Source organism: Mus caroli, chromosome X (assembly GCF_900094665.2).
Source record: "Mus caroli chromosome X, CAROLI_EIJ_v1.1, whole genome shotgun sequence".
Classification (NCBI taxonomy): Eukaryota; Metazoa; Chordata; class Mammalia; order Rodentia; family Muridae; genus Mus; species Mus caroli.
Window position 1 is genome coordinate 14,094,776 of NC_034589.1, and position 23,168 is coordinate 14,117,943.

The 23,168-nt window shown below is 46.7% G+C and overlaps 3 protein-coding genes across 8 annotated transcripts in view; 2 read left to right on the top strand and 1 right to left on the bottom strand.

The window, feature by feature from the left end:
• Araf (A-Raf proto-oncogene, serine/threonine kinase) overlaps nucleotides 1–4,586 on the top strand; it is a 59,866-nt gene extending 55,280 nt beyond the window's left edge. For all 3 annotated transcript variants that reach the window (XM_029473177.1, XM_021154122.2, XM_021154121.2), the window contains exons 11-16: nucleotides 1,672–1,848; nucleotides 1,938–1,984; nucleotides 2,468–2,586; nucleotides 2,816–2,947; nucleotides 3,753–3,887; nucleotides 4,047–4,586. In XM_029473177.1, coding sequence (XP_029329037.1) covers nucleotides 1,672–1,848; nucleotides 1,938–1,984; nucleotides 2,468–2,586; nucleotides 2,816–2,947; nucleotides 3,753–3,887; nucleotides 4,047–4,181 — 745 coding nt within the window. In that variant the 3' untranslated portion in view covers nucleotides 4,182–4,586. The remainder of the gene's footprint in view (nucleotides 1–1,671; nucleotides 1,849–1,937; nucleotides 1,985–2,467; nucleotides 2,587–2,815; nucleotides 2,948–3,752; nucleotides 3,888–4,046) is intronic.
• Syn1 (synapsin I) overlaps nucleotides 4,578–23,168 on the bottom strand; it is a 60,500-nt gene continuing 41,909 nt past the window's right edge. The window contains exons 6-13 of one of the 2 annotated variants that reach the window (XM_021154118.2): nucleotides 10,162–10,224; nucleotides 9,209–9,351; nucleotides 9,043–9,117; nucleotides 8,849–8,951; nucleotides 7,669–7,815; nucleotides 7,268–7,355; nucleotides 6,578–7,169; nucleotides 4,578–5,676 (exon numbers count right to left, since the gene is read on the bottom strand). In XM_021154118.2, the coding sequence (XP_021009777.1) occupies nucleotides 5,541–5,676; nucleotides 6,578–7,169; nucleotides 7,268–7,355; nucleotides 7,669–7,815; nucleotides 8,849–8,951; nucleotides 9,043–9,117; nucleotides 9,209–9,351; nucleotides 10,162–10,224 (1,347 nt within the window). In that variant the 3' untranslated portion in view covers nucleotides 4,578–5,540. The remainder of the gene's footprint in view (nucleotides 5,677–6,577; nucleotides 7,170–7,267; nucleotides 7,356–7,668; nucleotides 7,816–8,848; nucleotides 8,952–9,042; nucleotides 9,118–9,208; nucleotides 9,352–10,161; nucleotides 10,225–23,168) is intronic. The other variant, XM_021154120.2, reaches the window with a different exon arrangement.
• On the top strand, nucleotides 5,746–19,034 carry Timp1 (TIMP metallopeptidase inhibitor 1). 3 transcript variants are annotated; one of them, XM_021154123.2, is made up of 7 exons: nucleotides 5,746–6,024; nucleotides 14,465–14,621; nucleotides 15,328–15,459; nucleotides 17,055–17,134; nucleotides 17,324–17,450; nucleotides 17,651–17,775; nucleotides 18,764–19,034. In XM_021154123.2, exons 3-7 carry the CDS (start codon nucleotides 15,339–15,341, stop codon nucleotides 18,932–18,934), a joined length of 624 nt encoding a protein of 207 aa, XP_021009782.1. In that variant the 5' UTR covers nucleotides 5,746–6,024; nucleotides 14,465–14,621; nucleotides 15,328–15,338; the 3' UTR covers nucleotides 18,935–19,034. The 3 variants fall into 3 exon arrangements, with proteins under 3 accessions (XP_021009782.1, XP_021009783.1, XP_029329038.1); XM_021154124.2 differs by having other exon boundaries at nucleotides 15,331–15,459; XM_029473178.1 differs by having other exon boundaries at nucleotides 14,574–14,621; nucleotides 15,331–15,459; nucleotides 18,764–19,030.

The following is a 23,168-nucleotide window of genomic DNA, read 5'->3' on the forward strand; positions in this document are numbered from 1 at the left end:
ACAGTTTGAGACCAGAGCTGGTGTGATAATGTAGGAAAGTACTTATCATGTAAGCATGAAGACCTATGTTTGATCTCTAGCACCCATGTAAAAGGCTGGGTGTGGCAGCACAGGCTTCCAAGCTCAGCACTGGAGAAACACAGATAGGAAGATTCCAGGGGCTCATCAGTCTAGACTAATTGGCATGTCCCAGGTCCCAGTGAAAAATCTTCTGCCTCAAAACAAGTTTATAAAATAAGTAAATGCATAAACAAATCGAGTAGGTCCTGAAAACAACATCCTAGGTTGACCTCTGGCCTCTACTTAAGTCTGCATACACACGCACTAACACATACATGTATACTTTCACACACATAAATACATAGATTGTTCAAACAATCTGGAGTATGTGATGAAACCTAGTCTCAAAAAATTTTTTTTTGTGGTAGTACACATGTCTATACTCTCAGCATTTGGTAGGCTGAGGCATCAGGATCAGGAATTTGAAGCCAGCCTGTGATACATTAAACCCTGTTTCAAAAACCAAAACTAGAGCTGGGTGTTGGTGGCGCACACCTTTAATCCCAGCACTCCACTCGGGAGGCAGAGGCAGGCGGATTTCTGAGTTTGAGGCCAGCCTGGTCTACAGAGTGAGTTCCAGGACAGCCAGGGCTATACAGAGAAACCATGTCTCAAAAAACCAAAAAACCCCTAATCCTTGTGTGTAAGTGTGTACTCTCACTGGTAGAGAATGTGCTTAGCATATGAAAGCTTATGTTCCATCTCAAGTATCAAAACAAGAAGGGAATGTCCTGGTGCTCTGTTGTCTTCTGTGATCTAAATATTATCCCTCTTATTTGCATTTGTGTACTCAAACTGTGGTTAATACTTAAGAATGTGGTTTTCTCATGAACTATATTAAAGAGGTTTGCATGTGACAGTTTCCATGAAGCAGACTCAGGTATCCAGAACCAAACTGGAAGTTTCAGAATGTTTACTGTTTGTTCTGCTGTTTGAAGGACCGTTGAGACCATTCGTTCACCCTTTGTGACATCCTCAAAAAGCCGCTGCTGTAATGATAGCAGTTGTGTGGTTTGGGAACAAGAGGACTAAAGTGGTTAGAAGTCCTCTTCAAGGTTGTAATGAGTAACCGGTAAAGGTTTGGCTTGTAACATGGTTTCTGAGTCCAGATTCTTTACCTCTAAGCCTCTCAGTGATTAGTAAACGATCATCCTCCCATGTCACACATGTCTCTGTCTTGAGCCTGTCTCTCTCAGTATTGATAAAGAAGGTTGGCTTCCTACTTTGTCATCTGTAAAATAGCCACTGCTAGGTATGGTGGCTAATGCCCATGATCCCAGTGCTTGGGAGGTTGGGTCAGAAGGATCACTGAGAGCTTGCGGCCTGCCCAGGCTACTTAGCTCCAGGCCAGCTTGGTATACAACATGAGACCCTGTTCTAAAACCAGAAAAAAATAATAAAATAAAATAGAATTTTGTTGAGGAAGGTCAGAACATCCACCTCTATTCAGCTCCCAGAAGCCCATCAAGTCTCACAGATTGGGATCTGACAACATTTGGCCCTGAGCACCCTTAAAGACAAGGTAAGATCGCTTTTCCTATTGCTGAGTAAACACATGACACTTGTTCTATTTCTTGACCCCTTCCCCCAACCTACCCTCCCTGCCTACAGAAAGACACGGCATGTCAACATTTTGCTGTTCATGGGTTTCATGACTCGGCCGGGGTTTGCCATCATCACACAGTGGTGTGAGGGTTCCAGCCTCTACCACCACCTCCATGTGGCTGACACGCGCTTTGACATGGTCCAGCTCATTGATGTGGCCCGGCAGACTGCCCAGGGCATGGAGTGAGCCTCACACCTTAGAGACTTGGGGAGGTGGGAGGGAGAGCTGAAATAGTCTCCAGACAATTCACTACCCACTTCCATCTCCACAGCTACCTCCACGCCAAGAACATCATTCATCGAGACCTAAAGTCCAACAGTATCTACCTGTCCCTGGCTGGGACTGGGGGTGTGTAGTAATCAGAGTGGTAGTTTAAAGGGATGATTTGGGGGGTAAGATTCTGGAGGTGAAAAGGGAAGGGCCTATATCCTGTGGTTTCTTGCCAGGTAACAGAGCTATACCTGGTAAAGGGCCTTTTAAATGAAGGACCTTTGTTTAGGAGTCAGATGGTTCACGTACTGTTGGGTACTCTGCTCAGGTGAGATGTAGTAGTTGTAGATGACATACAGGGAGCTCATGGTCAGTGTCCCAGGCATGACAGCTTTAGGTGTCATTCAGGGGACTTGTTGGTTTTGGGTCACAATGGAACCAAGTGGGGTCCTATCAGTCGTAGATAGTATGAAATGGGGGTGGCTTCTGGCAAGAGACATAACTCACTAGAACAGGGGTTCTGAGAACCATCCAGTAAGGGTATGAGGCATAGCTATTGGGATTCCTTGTAATGGCCCTTGACCCTGCTGGATATCTTCTTACATGAGGGGCTCACAGTCAAGATTGGTGACTTCGGCCTGGCCACAGTGAAGACACGGTGGAGTGGGGCACAGCCCTTAGAGCAGCCCTCAGGGTCTGTGCTATGGATGGTAAGTTGGGCCAGGCTAGATGGGGAGCAATGGGAGATGTGGACTTTTGGATTGGGACATGCCAGGCAAAGTGGGGATGTCTATGCCAGGTGGGAGTATCTAGACTGCCCATGTTTTACCTCACATGGGTGGCACTGAGTTGTTCTCAGTGTAACTATCAGGATCTGATACTGTGGACTAGTCATTTTTTGTCCCTCATGGTCCCCCTGCCCTGTCTGGCCTACCTAAGGCAGCTGAGGTGATCCGTATGCAGGACCCGAACCCCTACAGCTTCCAGTCGGATGTCTATGCCTATGGTGTTGTGCTCTATGAGCTTATGACCGGCTCACTGCCCTACAGCCACATTGGCAGCCGTGACCAGGTGAGCCTCATAACTTACCCTCAGTTCTCAGGGCTTCACACTCTAGGTCCCCTCACTTGTACAGACAATAGTGCCCCCACCCCAAGCCTAGGATTTTTCTGAATGAAGAGTCCTGGAATCTGTCTTTTACATATCTTATATCCCATCCTCCTCACACATCCACAACCCCCTGAGCCAGAACCCTTAAAATCCAGATTTCTTTGAGTCCCTATATTCAGAATGCTCCTAGACCCCAAACCCTTCAGAAACCCCCTGAACATTTTGAGTGTCCAACACTCAGGCCCTTTGTGCTTCTCAAATACCCATAGTCACCCTGAATTTGGGGTCTTGGAATTCATAACACTCTAGGTCTTAAATTTTCACAATTCTCCGAATTTAAGATCTAGAACCTTCCCTGTTCTTAGATGCCAGGACCAGATATCAAGTATTTGAGCTTTGAGTACTTTATAGTCTACATAGACTTATTTATGCCCCGACTCCTACAGAAATGGAAGTTTCCCCAAGAAGTAGTACTCTGCATTTTCCTGAATCTTAGGCTCAGAAAATCTAAGATTATGCCCCTTAATAACTCCAGACTCCTATTGTTCTGGGCCATACACACCTACAGTCTTTGACAGCCTTAATATAAATCCCTCTCTTTTATCAGCAGAAAATTCTCCCTAGTCCTCAGGGACCCAGACTCCTCTGGGCCTTAGTACTAGACACCTTAGTCCTCAAAAATTAAACTTACATATATTTTAAGATTCATAGTTCCTGGGCCTCCCAGCTCAAACCCAAAATCAACCCATTCCTCCCCACACACCAGATCATCTTTATGGTGGGCCGTGGCTATCTGTCTCCGGACCTCAGCAAAATCTTCAGTAATTGCCCCAAAGCCATGAGGCGCCTGCTGACTGACTGCCTCAAGTTCCAGCGGGAGGAGCGGCCCCTATTTCCCCAGGTGGGCTGGGTAGGAGGGCTGGATACCTTGGGGAGATGCACTGTGAGTAAAGAGATAGAGGCAGATAGTGAATGTGAACCATGTTGAAAGCTGGGGGTTGGGGATATTGGAGTATCTCTGGGACTCTGGACACCCCTCTTCATCTCCACCCGCTCCCAGATTCTGGCCACGATCGAGCTACTGCAGCGGTCACTCCCCAAGATTGAGCGGAGTGCCTCCGAACCCTCCTTGCACCGCACCCAGGCTGATGAGTTGCCTGCTTGCCTTCTCAGCGCAGCCCGTCTTGTGCCTTAGACCTCACTCCCAGCCCATCAGGGAGCCAATTTCAGCGTACCATGCCAAGGCACACCTACCTACCAGCCAATAACTGTTCTGCCTCTGCCTTGATACTGCCTCAGGATTCCCTATCCCACACCCTGGGAAATTTGAGGGACCCCAAAAACTGAGGTCTCCTGCTTTCTCCATAATTTGGTCTCCTCTTGGGTTTGGGGATAGTTGTAATTTGGAGAGCTGTTTTATCTCCAATGGCTGTGATTCAGTGCAAGGATTCTACTCAGAACCTCTTTCTAAAGTTTTTGCCTGATGTATCTTCACTGGATTTTGGGGTTCCCAGCACCCCATGTAGATTTGGGGGTTTCTTTTGTCTCCCCCACTATTCAAGGACTCTCCTCTTTACCAAGAAGCACAGAATTCTGCTGGGCCTTTGCTTGTTTATTTTGCTTCCCGACTCTTCTCTTGGGGGTTCAGAGCCGCTGAGGGGTGGGGCAAGTCCAGGCAAGGAGTGGAGGTTGGAGGAAGATGCAGACCACACAAACAGTGCCACTGTACGCATTACCACAGGCGGCATGAATGAGGACCACATATGCCAAGCATGGCACAAAAGGAGGCCAAGTCAGTCACAGATAAACACATTGGCAAAGGTAGGGGAGTGGGAGACCACAGGCCTTCCTTGTGCAAAGGATTCTGAGGATGGGTGGAGTTTGCATATTTAAAGACAGCTGTCAGAGGCAGGAAATTGGGGAGGGGTTTCTGGAGGAGGGAACTTAGGGGTCCTAGAAGTGGAAGGAACTTCCAGTATATTGAATGGGATTGAGGGGAAGAGGTGAAGGGAAGTCCTTGAGGGACTGGTTGGTGGATGGTAGGTGGTATTTGAAGATGTGGATCTCCAGAGAGATGATTTATGGAAGAGGTTTAAGGATAGGGGCTTCTTATGGAATTGGAAATTTCTGATTAGGAGCAAGGTGTGCTGGAGAGATTCAGGACCAAGAGTAGAATAGGGGTTTTCAGGAATTTCGGAGCTCCAGGAGAGGTTTCGATGTATTAGGTCAGAAACAGGTTTTCTGCCATTCAGGAACTTTCAGGGAAGAAATCACCCTTTAGATGTACCAGAAGTAGAGGTCTTCAGGAGTTTGGAGGTTCTAAAACAGATCTGGAGGTGACCAGGAACAGGATTCTAAATGGACTTGGGGATTCCCAAATGTGAGAACTGGATTTAGGACCAGGTTTCTCAAGGGACATATTGAGGAATGAGAAGTGGGCTCTAGGAGAACCAGGAGAGGGGTTCTCAAGGGATTTGGAGGTTCCAAAAGTGAGAAATGGACTCAGGACCCAGAGAGGGTTGTCTAGGGGTTTAGGGGTTCTCAGAGTGGGGTGTCAGTCGGAGAAGAGGCTGGCGAAAGACTTCCTCAGGCTGCGGATGGTCTCAGCTTTCACCTCGTCCTGGCTAAGGCTGGGCCTGGGAGGGGCTGGCTCTGGAAGGTTGAAGGCATTGGTCAGAGACTGGGATTTGCTAGAGAGAGACAAGGTGGAGGCATGGGAGGAAGGGGGAAGAGGAAGGGGAGGAAGGGAGAGAAACACAATGTTACCCTAGGCCCAGCCCCAGCCCTGCCCCTCTGATCCTGAGGCTGTGCCTGTGACCTTCCCACCCCCAGGCATGCCCCTGAACCCTGATGGATTCTCAAGGGTGATGAAGCTGAGACTGAGGAGGATGTGGGGTCAGCTGACAGGACTTAGATATAAGATAAAGTGGTGTGGTTTAATGGGAAGATTCCTTGGCCAGTTTGATACGGAGGATGAAAGGAAGGGTTCCAGTAAGGAGCCTAGGAGGAGCCTGGGCTAGGGACAAGTCTAGTATGAGGTAAGCCAGTCTGAGGGGGAACAGATGGGGTGGGGGTGGAGGACAGGGAAAACTTTTGAGCTAAGGGCTAGGGGAATAGAATGGACAAGGAGAAGCAGAAAGGATGGTATGATCTGGGAGAGTTTGAAGTGGCAGGAGTATCTGGCAATGGGCCAGAAAGGAGTCTAGATTATTAGGGAAGGTTTGAGGAAAGGCTGAAAAGAGTGAAATGATGGAAGGCTTGCTGCAAATTGGCCTGAGGGAGTTCAGGGATGTCTGGGAGGAGGGTGATAATAAGAGATCAGATGGACAGGGAAGTACTGGAAGTAGGTCAGCCAGGCTACTGGGATGGGCCAAAGGTCTGGAAGGGGGACTTTCCCAGGGCTTGTAGGGGAGGAATCTGAACTGGAAGTGGAGATGCTGGGATTCTCCCCTCAACTGCTGGGATTGAAGACAAAAGGGGTTTGGCCCAGGCAAAGGAGATCTGGTTTTCCTTGGGATCTGGGGATGCCCTACTGGGGCCAGTGCACTCTGTGAGCAGCAAAGGCCAAGGCTGCTATAAAGGTCCCCTTACTTGAGCTGGGGGTGCGGGGGTCCCCCGGCAGCGGCGGTGATAGGTGGTGGCACATCCTGGCTGGGTTTCTGGGCCAGCTGTGGTTTGGCGGGACGTCCAGCAGGACCTGGGCCGCTGGGCCGGGGCTGCTGTGTGGTGGGAGGCCCAGTGCGAGGTCCGGGACCTGCCTGGCTGGCCTGACGAGTGGGACCAGCAGGGCCTGGGGGTTTTTGGGGAGGGCCCTGGCGCTGCTGCCCTCCGGGTGGGGCTCCTGAGGCCTTCGTTGGAGCTGGACCAGAGATAGATGCCTGACGGGTAGCCTGCGGGGCCCCCGCCTGACGCTGTGGAGATGGGGAGGCTGGTGGGCGCGCTGCTGGAGGTGCTCCAGGGCCTCCTGCCACTGGCCGCGACTGGCGGCCTTGACCCTGGGTCACTGGTGTGGCCTGAGAGGCAGACTGCTGAGGTGCTGCGGTGGGACTTGGTAGGCGCTGAGGCAGAGGGCTGCCAGCTGGCGGTCCAAGGCCAGAAAGATGTTGCTGGCCTTGTGGGGGTGGGCGCTGCTGCAGCGGGGGTCCCTGGCGCTGAGGTCCTGGGCCTGGCTGTGGAGGGCCTCCTAGGGACAGAAAAAAAGAACAGCAAGTGAGAGTGAGTGAGAAAAAAAGCTGAGGCTGCCTGGGTTGGTAGGAACCCAGAAGGCTTGTCCTCACTTACCCTGGGGTGGGGGTCGTTGTTGAGCAGGAGGACCTGCAGGCTGCTGGGAGGTCTGGCGGCCCAAGGTCAGGGCTCCTGGGGATGAAGACTGTGGCAGAAGAGTGGAATACAAGAGATTAAAAATAGTTACCGGAGAGTGGGAGCAACAGCCAATCAAAACGACATGGGTTCCCTGTGTGCTGGGTGTTGCCCCATTTGTGGCCAGTTGAGGGGATATGGGGCTATGAGGCCTCTCACCCCATATTTGGTCAGAAGACTCTTAAGGATGGCAAGGTAGCAGCAATTTAGTGAGGCCACAAGTGCATAAAGGTGACACTAATAGTCCATTGATACCACCTCTATGGCATCAGGTTGATGAAGGGCTGGCCTCCTTCCCACTAGCTCAAGACCAAGCGCCTGACCTGGCTGTGGGAGCCCCTGCCAGGGGAAGCATCCCGCTGCGGCTGTCGAGGCAGAGCCTGAGTCATCTTGTTGACCACAAGTTCCACGATGAGCTGCTTGTCTTCATCCTGGTGATCACCAATGAGTGGCATGGAGGAGCCCACCACCTATGGGAGGGAAAAGGATCCAGTATTAGGGGAGGCAGGAAGTGCATGTGAGGCCACAGTGTCAACAACATAACTTTCACTTGGCAAAAAAACATGGTGACTGCAAAGAGAGCTCTGTCTGGCTTCTAAGTGGCACTGATTGTGCACTGTAAGGAAAGCCTGCCAGTTCCAAGGCTCTGGACAGCTTTGTGGGTGGAGTGTTAGAGCTGGCTCTGCAATCAGTGTCTATGGGGGCAAATCTAGCTTGCTACATGTTTTTCTATGGCTCATGAGCTAAGATATGTTCTATATCTTTTGCTTCTTATTTTTAAAGGAAGTAGAACCACAACCACCCAGGCAAGCCTAAAACCCACCAGTCTAACCCTAAAATCATAGGCAGGATCCTGCCTCACCCTCCCAAGTTGCTAGGATTACAGGCATGTACCATAGTTTAGGCTGCCCTCAAACTCTTCATCAGTGCTGGGATTACCATTTCTCACTGCACCCAGCCTCTGATGTCATTCAGTGGTTGGGGGAAAAGGTTTCATGTGTGCAAAAGATACGAAATTTAAACTCAGTGTACTTAAAAGTTATAGACATAAACACATAAGTTGTATCCATATGCACAGCTGCACAAATCTTCCATCTTGTTTGTGGCTGCTTTTATGGGACTGAACCAGAGTGTCAAACTGCATGGCCCACAAAGCATAAAATATGTACTGTTGGTCCCAGCTTTTACTGGGTACTTTGCCTTTTACCAAGTGCTTTGTTGTGGTTTCTAGGACATTTTCCAGGTTAACTAAGTGTTTTGCCATTTACCAAGATATCTCTATTCACAGAGCACTTTATATCTTAGCAAGTGTTGCCCATTCACCAAAGATGTCCAAGTTTTTACCATTGCCATTTGCTAGGGATGTCCCAGCTTACACAGTACTTTACAGTTCCACCACCCTTCCTGGAGGACTTTTGAGTCACAAAATGCTTTCCAGTTTAGCCCATCGTTTCTGTGCAGCCACTCTTCCCTCTGTGCCCACCAATCCCTGGGTGTTCCCACCTCAATAATGTGATCCCTTCCGTCCTTGCCATGCAGCGCTTCCACTGCGCAGATGTCAAGTCCCCCAAAAATCTCTGAGCACGTGTCTACCCACAACTTGTACCTGCCAAGACAAGGAGCAGGATAGCTTGTCATTGCTCTGCTCAGATGATTCTGTTCCACCCTTACTCCCACTCCTCAATTATGTGTCTCACCTGTCAGACATGGCAATCTGCTCAAGCATAGCAGAACCTGTATTGGTCTTCCAGTTACCCGACACTGATGTCCTCCTAGTGGGGGAGGGAGGAGAGACTTAGTGGGGCATGAGATGCATGAGGTAGCCCCTCCACACACACACAAGGCCTCTGTCTCTCTACTCACATGTAGGCCTTGTAGTTCTGCCCAATCTTCTGGACACGCACATCATATTTAGCATCAATGAAGGGCTCAGCAGTGGCATATGTCTTAGTCAGTGCCACAACACTTGCAATATCCTGGAAGTCATGTTGGTTGTCTACCTTGACCTGTGGGTATAGGCATGGGATGAAGGCAGGAGTGAGGACTGAATGTATCTGGAGGAATGTGCAGACAAATACAAAGTAGATACACCAAGGCACCCAAGCACACATAATTATGGGTAACCTGTTTCATACATGTGCACACAAACATAAAATTGCTTGTATACAACTCTTAATATATTAAAGACCACTTTTTTGCAGTGCTGAGGACCAAACAGGGATGTTCACATGTTACACAAACACTCTACCACTGTACTACATCCTCATCTCAAAATATCCATTTTAAACAGGGGAGTAGAATAAAATGTGGAATTACATTTCAATAGAGCTATAATATATATATATATATATATATATATAATTCTTGGTACACTAGCATGGTAGCAGGACATATAAAATTGGCTGGTTGCATGAGAAATATATGGGCCGAAAAAAATCAGCTAAATATGAAAATACAAAATCCAATTAGATGAAGACATCCCAGAATGCATCATCAAACAGAATTATTGTTATGTGTTGAGTACACAGATGCACATCTAACTACTTACAGTGCCAAGAACATGCACTATACAAACATGCACATGCCGGGCCGTGGTGGCGCACGCCTTTAATCCCAGCACTCGGGAGGCAGAGGCAGGCGGATTTCTGAGTTCGAGGCCAGCCTGGTCTACAAAGTGAGTTCCAGGACANGAGGCCAGCCTGGTCTACAAAGTGAGTTCCAGGACAGCCAGAGCTATACAGAGAAACCCTGTCTCGAAAAACCAAAAAAAAAAAAAAAAAAAAACAAACATGCACATATGACCTACTAGAACTTACCTTGCCCATCCCAGAATGTGCGTGGCCCATCTTCACAACCACAGGGTATGTTGTGCTGCTGAGCTGGTGAAAATGAAGGCAAAAGAGGCATGGTCAGAGCTGTTCTGCTGGTCTCCAAGAGCTGGTGACCCATAGAGTGTGCGCCACACTGGTTGACATTTTTTCCCCAGAAAAAGGTTAGTCAAAGACAGGCAGAACAGCAATCAATTGTTTCACAGCAGCTTTGAGTTCAGAACTGAATGCACAGCCTTGCCTGCTGGTCCACTCTCTAAACCCTAGGCTTCCCATATCTGATTTCCCATGCAGAGTCCTTAGATGAGGATGAGGGAACTTCCCAGAATAGAGAAAGTTTGTTTTTTATTTATTTCATATATTCAGACACACCAGAAGAGGGCATCAGATCCCATTACAGTTGGTTGTGAGCCACAATGTGGGAATTGAACTCAGGATCTCTGAAAGAGCAGTTAGTGCTCTTAACCACTGAGCCATCTCTCCAGCCTGAGAAAATTTGTTTTTATATGAGTTAGTGTGTGTAAGACAGTGTGGTAGTTAGCATGCAGCAATGAGGCCTTCAGCCACACCTTACATATAAGCTTCATCTTTATGTACACACATACCTTTAGAATTCTATTCAAAGCCAGAGGTGTCCACATCTATTAAGAACTCCACATCCACTGAGAAAGACAAACTTAAATCACATTTATTTCTAGGGCTTTACAGAGATCCAATGAGTCAGGCCATTTGGTCATTCTGCCAACCAGGTGCTCTTAGCATGGGACAGCAGCCAATACTCCTAAGCATGTATTCTACACTCTTTTTTTTTAATTATTAAAGATTTATTTATTATATGTAAGTACACTGTAGCTGTCCTCAGACACTCCAGAAGAGGGCATCAGATTTCGTTATGGATGGTTGTGAGCCACCATGTGGTTGCTGGGATTTGAACTCAGGACCTTCAGAAGAGCAGTCGGCGCTCTTAACCACTGAGCCATCTCGCCGGCCCCCCATATTCCACACTCTTAAGACTCTTAGAGTTAACACATGAGCTACTTCGCTTTGCTCTCACCTACATAATAGAAGGGCATATAACAGAACTACTTATGCACTATAGAAGCACACGCTACTCTAGAGGCAAACAATAAATGGACATATGCAGCAATCACTGGCATGCCCACAGCAAACAGAAGGATTAATACAACATACAGAAGGAGAATGCATTTCTAGGCATTCATATAACCAAATCTCTGTAACTCCGACCTCATCAAATTTCTGGGTCCTTGAAAAGTATATCTAGACATTCAACATGTTTTTTCCATATCTGCAGTACAAACATACAGAAAATCAGACATACAGATAATACATATTCAGGACACATATTCAGGCAAATATGTGTTAGGCAAAGATGTATTAAGTCTCCCTGTGTCCCAGGCTAGGCAAAGGGTATGAGGACTCTAGCCCCACCATACCCCATGTGCAAATGCGGGCCCCTGCCTACTAGTGACAGGGTAGAGATAGCATTCTTAGAGAGGCTCTGGGTCAGTGGCAGTTTCCAACAGGCACAGGAAGCCCCATAGTCTAAGGGTGACTGATTGACCTTCAGGTCTCTCCCTCCCTCTATAATCTCCTTCCTCATTTCCCAAATGAGTGACATCATGGGAAGGCAGAGGGCTGAGTGGTATGATTTTGGAAAGGGGGATGGTGGTAATGGTGTCATCCAGTGGGCAGGCCAAGGAAACAATGCCAAGATGTGTGTGTATAGGGAGAAACTTTCTACTTGGGCATCTACTCATCACACAGAGAAGCTTGAGACAGGCATAGTTACATTTGCAACCTTCCACTCTCAGAAGCAACACACTCAGGCACACACCTGGCTCTCAGGAAGGGACATGGAGCACGCCAAGGGACATAAACCACCCCTTGAGGCACAGATACATGACAGAGCTGTTCATATACAAGAATATCTATTCCCATCTGCTGAGCATTGTGGATCATTTTCCCAAACCTACTTTGCTTCCTCTGTTCATGAGCTTGAACACTGTGGGTGCATCTAAGTGTGTGCCTGTCATATGTGTATACAGGAGCCTTGGGACTTCCTGGGGAGCTTTAGCCTGCTATCTTGGCCTTTATTCTTCCCAAAGCCATAAAAAAAAAAAAAAAAACAACCCAGGCAGGTACTGTCTTTCTGGGCCTCAGTTTCCAGAGGGCAATAATCAAGCTCCAGCACTTGATACTCTGGGTATCATCAGGTATTTACACATGACAGCAGATCACTATGGGAACCTCACACCTATCCAGTTTAGCAGATAGTCACAGGCTAAACATTCCTCTGTGATGTCCACCCCACTCCATTCCAAACCTGTACAATAATCTGAATCCTCAGTGTAAACAGCTGGCAAAACTGTGCTGACTCAGGTTTCATAGTTAAAGAGCTGTCGTCAGAAGCAGGGTCAGAGAAGAGGCGAGACAGGACTTTCCCTGTCTTTACGTCTCCTCAGTCCTGCCGCCTAGTTACTCAGCCCCCGTCTCACTTTCTCCTCACTTTCACAATCAGATGGTTGAAAATTTTGGTTTCCTTCCCTTTCTCCTTTTCTCTGTACCTCCTCCCACCACCACAGTAATTTCTTCACCATCTTTCCTGGACAGGCCATTTGACTCCTTTCTGTCTCTGTTTTCTTACTAAATAGTAAAAATATGAATCATATCTCACAGATATGTTGGGAAGAATAAGTGAATTATTTCAGAGAAAAGAAAATCTTAGTATACACATAGAGTAAACCTGCATCTTCAAAGAGTTGGTTGCTATTATTGTTGTTATTGATTTAATACCTCTTCATTAATTAACATTAAGGAACAAGGAGGACAATGGCAAACAAACAAACAAAATTTCTGAGCTGGCAATATGGCCCATCAGATAAAGGTGCTTGCTGCCTCCATGCCTGATAACCTGAGTTTGAGCCCTAGAACCCACAGAGAAGGAGAGGATTGGCCCCTGCAAAGCAATACAAGCATGTCATGACACACACACACACACACACACACACACACACACAGAGTGTAAAAAAACCCTTTAAAACAGTGTATTGTACATAGTACTCTGTTGACTGCTGGCAGGAGGTTTTTGTGTCCTGTGGTTTCTGGACCAATCTACCTAAGTTAATAAAATTTAATTAGCTAAAGTAAATTTACATAAAGACCTTAGTAATGATGTACAGTAAGCATTCAGTAAGTAGCTGTGATCACCACTACCATATTCTCTCTGTCTCTCTATCTGTGTCACAGGTTCTCACTATGTATCTCTGGCTGTCCTAGAACTCACTGTATAGACTATGTACCCTCTAATTTTCTGGACCAGCTTGCCTGCTGCGATTACAACCATTGTCATTATTATTGGTCTTTCCTCCCTATATTAATTGAAGATGCTAATCAGTCCATAGAACCCTTCCACAGGACCCCAGGGAATATTCCTGCATCATCAGGAAGCTGGTGGGCAGCAGTTGCCTCATCCCATCCCCACAAGGGGTGTGGGCTGGTTGGTTGGGGAAGGGGCAGGGCAGGATGGAGTAGGGATGGTTTTTCTACTGACTCACTAACTTCTTTTACCATCATTCACCACCACCACCACCCATGCTCACCACATCATTCCCTGCTTGTCAAGATTGTGTCCTGCCTGAGTTAGGACTCCAGGGTCAGGAAGCCTAGGTTTAAATCCCTGTTTTATCCTGAGACACTAACAAAGTTCTTTACTTCAGTTGTTTGCCTGTTTGGTCTTGTTTCTGTTTAAGACAGGGTCTCTTATAGCTGATGATATCTTCAAATATCCTCACTGGTGTGTGCAGCCACAGCAAGGTTTGGGGTACCTAGGCTCTGTCTGCATGCATCCTCAGTTCCCTCCCAGTTCTGCCAGACTCAACTGCTATCTTGGATAAGTCATAGACACTCTCAGTGTATCAATTTTACCACTATGTATTTGTGCCTCTTCTCCCATGTCATGTCCCTCAACTGCTTTTCTAGTTTGTCACCCTCTGACACCCCTCACCAGAATTCCAGATCCACAGGAATGCCTTTCTTGTGAGATTGTTACATAGTAGATGAAAGGCGTGGGAAAGAAGTTATTGGCTTCAGCCATAGGAAGTTTGGGGAATATGGGAAACCTGAGAGGCACAAAGCTTTAGGCGCTCTCTCTTCTGCCCTTCAAGGCCGCCAGGAAGGAATGTGCATGACGTGGAGCTGGGGGAAGGGGGCGCAGTGGGCTGGCTGGCAGAGGAGGGAGTATCTTTGGGTTTATCCTGGGGCCCGCCCCTAGGCTTTGACTCCAGCGGTGGGTGGATGAGTAATGCGTCCAGGAAGCCTGGAGGCAGTGATTTCCCCGCCAACTCCGCCCTTCGCATGGACATTTATTCTCCACCGTGCAGTCCCTGCCGCCATCATCGCAGATCGGGGCTCCTAGAGACACACCAGAGGTAAGTGGGAGCCGGGTGTCCTGGCAGAACTGTGGCTTGCCTGGAGCCTGTGTTGGTGCGGCTCATGCAGCCCTTGCCAGACTAACTGCTCACTTGGCTTGCAGGTATCAGGATCCCTAGTTAGCCAAAGGGGAATATAACGGGAAAGGGTCTGGAATGATCGTCCCAAGCTGGACTCTCCAGACTCCTTCATGCCCTTGCTAAGTGCTCCAAACCCACAAGCCTTTAATACCTTAAAGACTTCCCAACTTGCCTGTCCCTCAATCCTTATGGTTCCTTGGTAACTCCCCTGTTCTCTTTGCCATGTCTGGTTCCTGGAACTTCAACAGTTCTTCTGCCTACAAATTCCTCAAGCATTACCATTGCTGTAAACCTCCAAATTCCCCAAGACCCTTAGCCCCCATTTTCACCAGCTCCCTAAAACCCCAAACCTGTTCTAACCCCCCATATCTCTGAAATCCTCAGCCCATTATATTTTAATAGCCCTAATTCCTCACTATATTTCTCCAGTTTCCCAAACTCCAAATTCATCACTACACAAATGTCAGATTTTCCCAATTCTGTTAAATTCTCAAAGTTCTCAGCTCCCTTTTTCACCAACTGCCACAACTCCATTCTCTAACCTAAAGAGGTCCCGAATCTCCCTAGGACCAATGGCCATGTAAGCCGTTGGTCTGGGAACCTATTAACACCTACTCTTTACCAGCAGATACCACGATGGCCCCCTTTGCATCTCTGGCATCTGGCATCCTTTTGTTGCTATCACTGATAGCTTCCAGTAAGGCCTGTAGCTGTGCCCCACCCCACCCACAGACAGCCTTCTGCAGCTCGGACCTGGGTGAGTCTGGCCCCCTTTCTGTCCCTCTTAGTCCAATAGGATTCATTATGGCAGTTGTCTCTAGGACAGGTCTACTTACCTTTTCATACATCTGCTTTTGCCACACTGACATCCTTTTACCTTTGTGCTGGCTGCTCCCAGCACTATGTACATGCTTTTCTGTAGTTATCTACATGGGTGGCTGCCTTAAAAGTCATCTTACTGGGGTGCTTGCCTACTTTTCTTTAATTTTAAATTTAATGCCAGCCACATAGTACTCCTGAACCTTTGTTAAATATGCTGTTAATGGCACTTCTTAGGACACAGACAGGCAGACTTCATTCAGGACCATGACAATTAGAATTTGCCAAGAAATTGGGGGCGAGGGTGGGGGGAAGATAGATTAACTCTCAACATTACATGGGCATGGCCAAGGAACAGTTTGGGAGTTGGTGAATGGGAAACCACTGAGAAGAAATATCAAAGGCAAGAGGATTCAGGCTAAATCCATTCAAAAAGATTATTTTTATTTATGTGTATGTTTGTGTGTATTCCATGTGTGGTGTGCAGGTGCCTGTGGGGTCCTCAAGGCATCAAATCCCCTGGAGCTGGAGTTATGAATGGTTGTGAGCTACCCTATGTGGATTCTGGGAACTAAACTTGGGACCTCAAAGAGCAGCAAGTGCTCTTAACCATTAAGTCATCTCTCTAGCCTATAAGCTTACTTTTTGTTTTTGAGACTAGGTCTCACTATATAACCCAGGCTGGCCTTGAACCCCTGATCCTTCCCACTCAGTCATCCAAGTGCTGAGATTGCAGGTCTGTGCCATCACACCCAGTTTAGGACTCTTGAAAACTGGCTAGTATAATCATCTGGTGGCCCCATCACATACTGAGGAGACTCAGATGAGGGTGGGTGTTTTCACTAACCTAATTTAGGATACTTCACTACAAGTGGATTTTAAAGAGAAACTGTACTAACGAGCTTGGAAGAAGGTTAATGAGCCTGAGTAAATTGTGGTCAAGCAAAGAATATCTGTCAACCCCTCCCCTATTCTAATTTTCTAACACACTTAATAGCCTGTAACAATCCACATACCTTTTTTTCTTTTTCCCCTTGGTACCAGGGATTGAACCTAGGACCTAGGCAAATACTGCACAATTGAGATACAACAACAAACCTTTTTTTTTTTGTGAATTTTTTATTTTAAACAGGTTCTCACTAAATTGTCTAGACTAGTCTTGAATTCATAGTAAAGTGATCCTCCATCAGGCTCTGACAGAGCTAGGGTTACAGGCCTGTGCCACCATGCTTAGTCTGTCTCCTGCTGGCTTGAATGTGAGCTCCATAAGGAAATGGATTCCTGTATTTGGGTCATTGTCCTTTCCCTAACACCCTGAACAGTGGCTGGCATCAGGCACTCCAAAATATTTGTTGAGTAAGCCAACAAATGGATATATGAAGAGGGCTTAAAACAGTGCCTAAAAGAATAGACAATATGTAGATGAATCAACTGATGTGGAAGCCATTTGAATTATGCTGTATATATGCTTTGCTGCTATGGGTTCATGCTGCTTGCCCATTTGATTCCCCATTTCCCCTTCCTTTCCTCTAGTCATAAGGGCTAAATTCATGGGTCCCCCAGAAATCAACGAGACCACCTTATACCAGCGTTATAAGATCAAGATGACTAAGGTATTTTCCCTTCCCTCCCTCCATAGCTGTACCTAACCTCTTCCTTCTCCTCAAAATAGAAGCATCTAACCTTTCGTTGGTGTGGATGTTTTCTGTAAACTTGTGATTTAGATCTATTGCCATCAGGAAAGAGAGTGGAATGGGAGGATTATGTCAGTAAAAGATATACTTTTTGTCACTCATGGGCAGATGCTCAAAGGATTCAACGCTGTGGGAAATGCCGCAGATATCCGGTACGCCTACACCCCAGTCATGGAAAGCCTCTGTGGATATGTCCACAAGTCCCAGAACCGCAGTGAAGAGTTTCTCATCGCGGGTGAGGTCCCGCCCCTTCACCTTGGGCCACATCCCTTCATCCTAAAATGCTTTCTGGCAACTGGGAGGAGTTAGGCTCTAAAGGAAAAGGGCCTGGTTGAAATGGGAGTGGGAGGGTCTGTAACCTAATGCTAATTAGGTGACCACTCCGACCCCACCCAGCCAATCCAAAAGCCAATTGGTTTCTTGCTTCTCTTACAGGCCGCCTAAGGAACGGAAATTTGCACATCAGTGCCTGCAGCTTCTTGGTTCCCTGGCGTACTCTGAGCCTTGCTCAGCAAAGGGCTTTCTCAAAGACCTATAGTGCTGGCTGTGGGGTGTGCACAGTAAGTGCCTGGACCCAGTTTTCCTCCAGGAGATAAGTCTTGGAATGGTTTATTTTTCCCTCTGGCTATTGTATGCAGTTGTAGTTGCTGCCCAAACCCAATCACTATCTTTGGTTTCTCTTGCCGTTGCTCCACCCCTGGGCCTGTTCTTTTGGAAATTCTGGTTGTTTTGTTATCTCTGGACTGCCTGTTCCCTGAACCTGTCTGTCTAACTTTCCTTTGTGACTATTCTGAGACACCACTCTCTGTTTCTGACCTCCCTGGATTGGATTTTGCTTCCCCAGGCATAAGCTGCAAGAATTCAAAGGACTATTCTCCAAATCCACAGGGACACATGTCAGCCATCTGACTATTTCAAAACTTTTCCCTGGTGGCACCAAACATCCTCTGACCAGCCCCCTCCCCAGTCATTGTCCAAGAGCCTTGCTGCCTTTCCTTTTTAAAAAAGATTTATTTATTTTATGTATATAAGTACACTGTAGCTTACAAGAGGGCATCGGATCCCATTACAAATGGTTGTGAGCCACCATGTCATTGCTGGGAATTGAACTCAGGACCTCTGGAAGAGCCTTCAGTGCTCTTAACCACTGAGCCATCTATCCAGCCCTCCTTGCTGCCTTTTCTTATGCTTGCTCTTCCTGCATGCCAACTGTTCCCCATACTATCACTTCTCTGCCCTGTGGGACGGTTCTTCAGGAGGCCTGTCTGAGTGACATCAAGTGACAGTTCTCTAATCACAATTCCAGAACACTGGCTTTCTGTTCCTCAAATGGGAGAAGCTTTTCTTGGGTTTAAGCACAAGTAGGGCAACACAAACCCTTCCTAGGAGCTCCCTGGTGTGTGTGTGTGTGTGTGTGTGTGTGTGTGTGTGTGTGTGAGTGAGGGGGGGGAGGGCAGGAGAGAGAGAGACTGAGACTCTATACAAGAGAGAGAACAAACAGAGGGAAAGAGAAATCCTCAGAGATGGGCCTTTTCCCCCCTCTTCTAGGTGTTTCCCTGTTTAGCTATCCCTTGCAAACTGGAGAGCGATACTCACTGTTTGTGGACGGATCAGATCCTCATGGGCTCTGAGAAGGACTACCAAAGCCGTCACTTTGCTTGCCTGCCACGGAATCCAGGCTTGTGCACCTGGAGATCCCTTGGGGCCCCGATGACCTGAAGCCTTCCCCCAGGAAAAGCTGAAGCCTGAACACTGTCTACCTTTCCTCCATCTTTCTTTCTCTTAGATGGTGAAATAAAGAACTATCACACAGCAGCAATATTTCTGTATAGTGTTTGGGAACAAGCTTAAGATACTGATAACCTATTGGGAGCTTCCAGAAACCAATGAAAAAGGAAAAGGTGCAAAATGTTGAGTTTGGAGCCTAGAAATGTAGCTTAGTGGTAGCACATGCCTAGTATGTAGAAAACCCTAGGTTCAATCTCTAGTGGAAAAAAAAAGGGGGGGGGGAATAAAGGCCAGCATAGTCTACAGAGCAAGTTTGTGAAGTTCAGGACAGCCAGGACCACACAGAGAACCCCTGTCTTGAAAAACAAAACAAAACAAAACAAAAAAGGTGTTGAGTTTTTACACTTTACAGAAATTTTGATATATTGGTAATAATCTCAACACTGGAATTAGCACTGAGAACCTGCAAAATAGGAATGATCATTACTTTGCATTATCAACTAAAATTCAATTAATATTCCCTCTACTCAAAACTTAGAGACATCTTACTACAGTAAATTTTTTGTTTCCTTTTATTTCTCTGTATATGCTGGTGTGTATCAGAAAAGGTTTATACAGGCCATGGCAGGCAAATTATAGCCTTGGGTGTCTGACCTCCGCTTTACTTTGACACTTTACTTTGACACCGGGTCTCATTGTTCAACCCATACACCGGGCTAGCTTTCCTGGTATTCTTTTTTTCTCCTCCTCCCAGTTTACATACAAATGCAAGTCAGCTACCACGGCTCAGCTTGATGTAGATTCAGTGCCAGGTTGTCATACTTGCATGACAAGTGCTTTGTCCATTAAGACATTTCCCCAGCTCTATTTTGCCATCCACCCATTTTAAGACAGGCTGACCTCAAATTTACTGCAATCCACCTTGCCTCTGTTTTTACATTCCTGGGATTATAATAGACATGTTCCACCAGATCATGCCTACTATAGAAAGTTCTAATTCCTACTTGCCCAAGCTTCTCTAGTTAATAAAGTACCCCACAGATGAAAATTCCCCTATTCACAGATATTACCCATTGACAAATTTGTTGAAAAATACCCTCATATTAATTGGTAAACATCTTTCCTTGCCTCAAGGGTTATCCTGGTAGTCTAATGAAGATGTTCCATCCGAGCCTTTGTTCTTCCTAAATCTGACTTAAGCGAAAGGAAGGGGACCTAGAAATGTCACCTAGCCAGGAACTCTGGAAAATGGGATACAGCTGACCTTCTATCCAGAAGTATGCTGGAGCAAATGAGTGATGCTGGAAACCCTCTAGTTTTGATCCTCTTGTTCCTTTCATTCTGACCAACTGTGCAGGGAACACTCACTGTACACAGACACGGGATTAGTACTTAATATATTTGTGTTCTTCTTTTCCTTTGTGGTACTAGGGGTTGAACCTAGGCTTTATATATGCTAGGCAAGCAGCCAGCCCTATTATATTAGGCCATATCCTCTAGGCCCATGTATGGTTTAAAATTAGGACCATGCAGGTCTCAAAATGAGACCCTCAAATTTCGTGATCATTTTTCTCTGTAAAATTTGAATGGGAAATCTGACAAACATCGCTCCAGAACTCTAGGATTTCCAGCTCCTACAGAAGGATCCAGGTCTGTCCAACCTCTTCCAGCCCTGGGGTCCTAACCCATACTATAAAGCTTCTGACCTGGGAACCAAAAATTCATATTGAGGCACTCAAGAGAGCACCGAAGTATTGTGTTGACGTGAATTTGCGTGATTAAAAAAAATAACTCCAATGTGTCTTCTTTAGTAAACAAAAGGATCCTCAATTCCCTCCCATCAGACTACCCAGTGCTAGAGCAGGTGTGCATGGTATCTTTGCCTGTAATCCTAGCACTTGGAAGGCTTAGGCAGAGAGATCACAAGTTTAAAGCTAGCTTGACTTACATACAGTGATCCTTTCTCAAATACACACACACACACACACACACAGCGGGGGCAGGGGGGGAGAGAGAGAGAGAGAGAGAACAGAGAAAAAGAATTAACACGTCTTGGGTTGGGGGGTGTAGTTCATTGATCTAACTTATAAAACAAACAAACAAACAAACAGTACATTGTGGTCCCCAGGGTCTCTGTAGTTTTACCTTATAGTGTTTTACATTGCTAGGAGGCTTATGCAGGCCCAAGTTATACTCTATATATCAGGATGAGCAGAATTTTTAAAAGACAGTATCTCCTATATTGCTCAGACTAGCCTGAAACTTGTTATGTAGCCAAAGCTGGCTTTGAATTCATGATCCTCCTGCCTCAGCATCCTTAACCTTAGGGATACAGGCAGGTATCACCATGACAGACAGATTTTTTTTAATTAGATACTTTTTTTTCTTTTTTTGGTTTTTCAAAACAGGGTTTCTCTGTATAGCCCTGGCTGTCCTGGAGCTCAGGACAGCCTGTTTGTAGACCAGGCTGGCCTCGAACTCAGAAATCCGTCTCGTCTGCCTCTGCCTCGCAAGTGCTGGGATTAAAGGCGTGTGCCACCATACCCGGCTAAATACTTTCTTTATTTACATTTCAAATGTTATCCCCTTTCCTAGTTTCCCCTCTGAAAATCCCCTATCACCTCCCCACTCCCCTTGCTCCCCAACCCACCCACTCCCATTCCCGGTCTTGGCATTCCCCTATACTGGGGCATAGAACCTTCACAGGACCTAGGGCCTCTCCTCTTATTGATGATCGACTAGGCCATCCTCTCCTACATATATAGCTAAAACCACAAGTTCCACCATGTGTTTTCTTTGATTGGTGGTATAATTCCAAGGAGCTCTGAGGGTACTGGTTAGTTCATATTGATGTTCCTGCTTTGGGGCTTCAGTCNCCTTCAGCTCCCTGAGTATTTCTCTGGCTCCTTCATTGGGGACCTTNTGCTCCATCCAATGGATGACTATGAGCAACCACTTCTGTATTTGCCAGGCACTGGCAGAGCCTCACAGGAGACAGCTATATCAGGCTCTGACAGGCAGATTTTGAGTACATGGTACATATTCACTTGAGAAGGGAATGCTTGCTGCAGCAACAATGTCTGCATAAACACTGTGCTGATGGGTAGAACTGCAAGACAGAGGTCTAGGTCCTGTTTTGGCCTTGGGAACTTTGTTGACATTGCTTCAGGTGCTTGAAAGATTTTGGCAGCTTCTGACCAGTCACCAAAATCTAGTAATAGCTCCCTGAACACCAATGAGATTCCCTGACTTCAGTCCTGTTCCTTAGAACCCTCAACTATTTTAGCTCTTGGAAGGAAGCAGAAGGTAGTAGGGGGAGAATAAAAATACTGAGAGCCATTCTTCTACCAACCTGTCAAGCATGCAGGTAGGACCTGTATCCAGACCTAGTATGTAGTAGAAAATGCAAGCATGACCTGATGGTCAGCCACCTGGCATACCACGCTGTTTCTAAGTAAGAAGCATGGTGGTACATTATATTCCTGAATTTTCTCAGAAGTCAGATCATTGAATTCTGAACTACTGTTAGTAGCCAGTAGCTGGCCTGTTGATATGTCTGTACTCTCCACATCTCCTTTAATATGCTTCTTTGGTATAGAGATCCTGGTGGTATGAGTGCTCATTGTCCAATCTGAGGCAATGTTCTAACTAATCATAGTCTATAGGCTTCTACTATATAAGTAGTTTCTCAATGCAATAAATCAGAAGTTGTTCCCTGAAACCATCTCCAGAGTGGTTCATCTCCATGACCAGGACACAGGCATTGCAGATTTGTTGGGGGACACCCTGGTAATGATTGCAATGGCACCAGTGCAGCATGGACAGGGCTGACAAGCACCCCAGGGAACACAGAGTTCAGAAGAGTATATAAGGTCATTTCCCCCAGAGACCTGGCACAAGCTCTTGGCAGTATTTATAGTTCTGGGAGTCTCTATCTCCTATCACTTTCCTAGAAAAACCATTGGACACATTTAAAAGCCAGTGTATTCATTTGTGACCTTTTTTGAGAAATTTGTATCACAGCTGAGATTAAGTGCATGTGTAGGGTCACAGCTCTGCTAATCCAGTCCAATTGATGACCTGGGGAATTTGTCCCTTTCCTGACCCTCGGTCCTTCTCTTTAAAAAATAAGGGGCTGGTGAGATGGCTCAGTGGGTAAGAGCACCCGACTGCTCTTCCAAAGGTCCGAAGTTCAAATCCCAGCAACCACATGGTGGCTCACAAC

What these genes read in the sequence shown, in the direction of transcription:
- Timp1 (XM_021154123.2), top strand. Translation starts at nt 15,339, where the DNA reads ATGGCCCCCTTTGCATCTCTGGCATCTGGCATCCTTTTGTTGCTATCA. An exon ending in CTTCTGCAGCTCGGACCTGG is followed by an intron (nt 15,460 to 17,054) that starts GTGAGTCTGGCC and finishes CCTTTCCTCTAG; the next exon opens with TCATAAGGGCTAAATTCATG. An exon ending in TGAAGAGTTTCTCATCGCGG is followed by an intron (nt 17,451 to 17,650) that starts GTGAGGTCCCGC and finishes CTTCTCTTACAG; the next exon opens with GCCGCCTAAGGAACGGAAAT.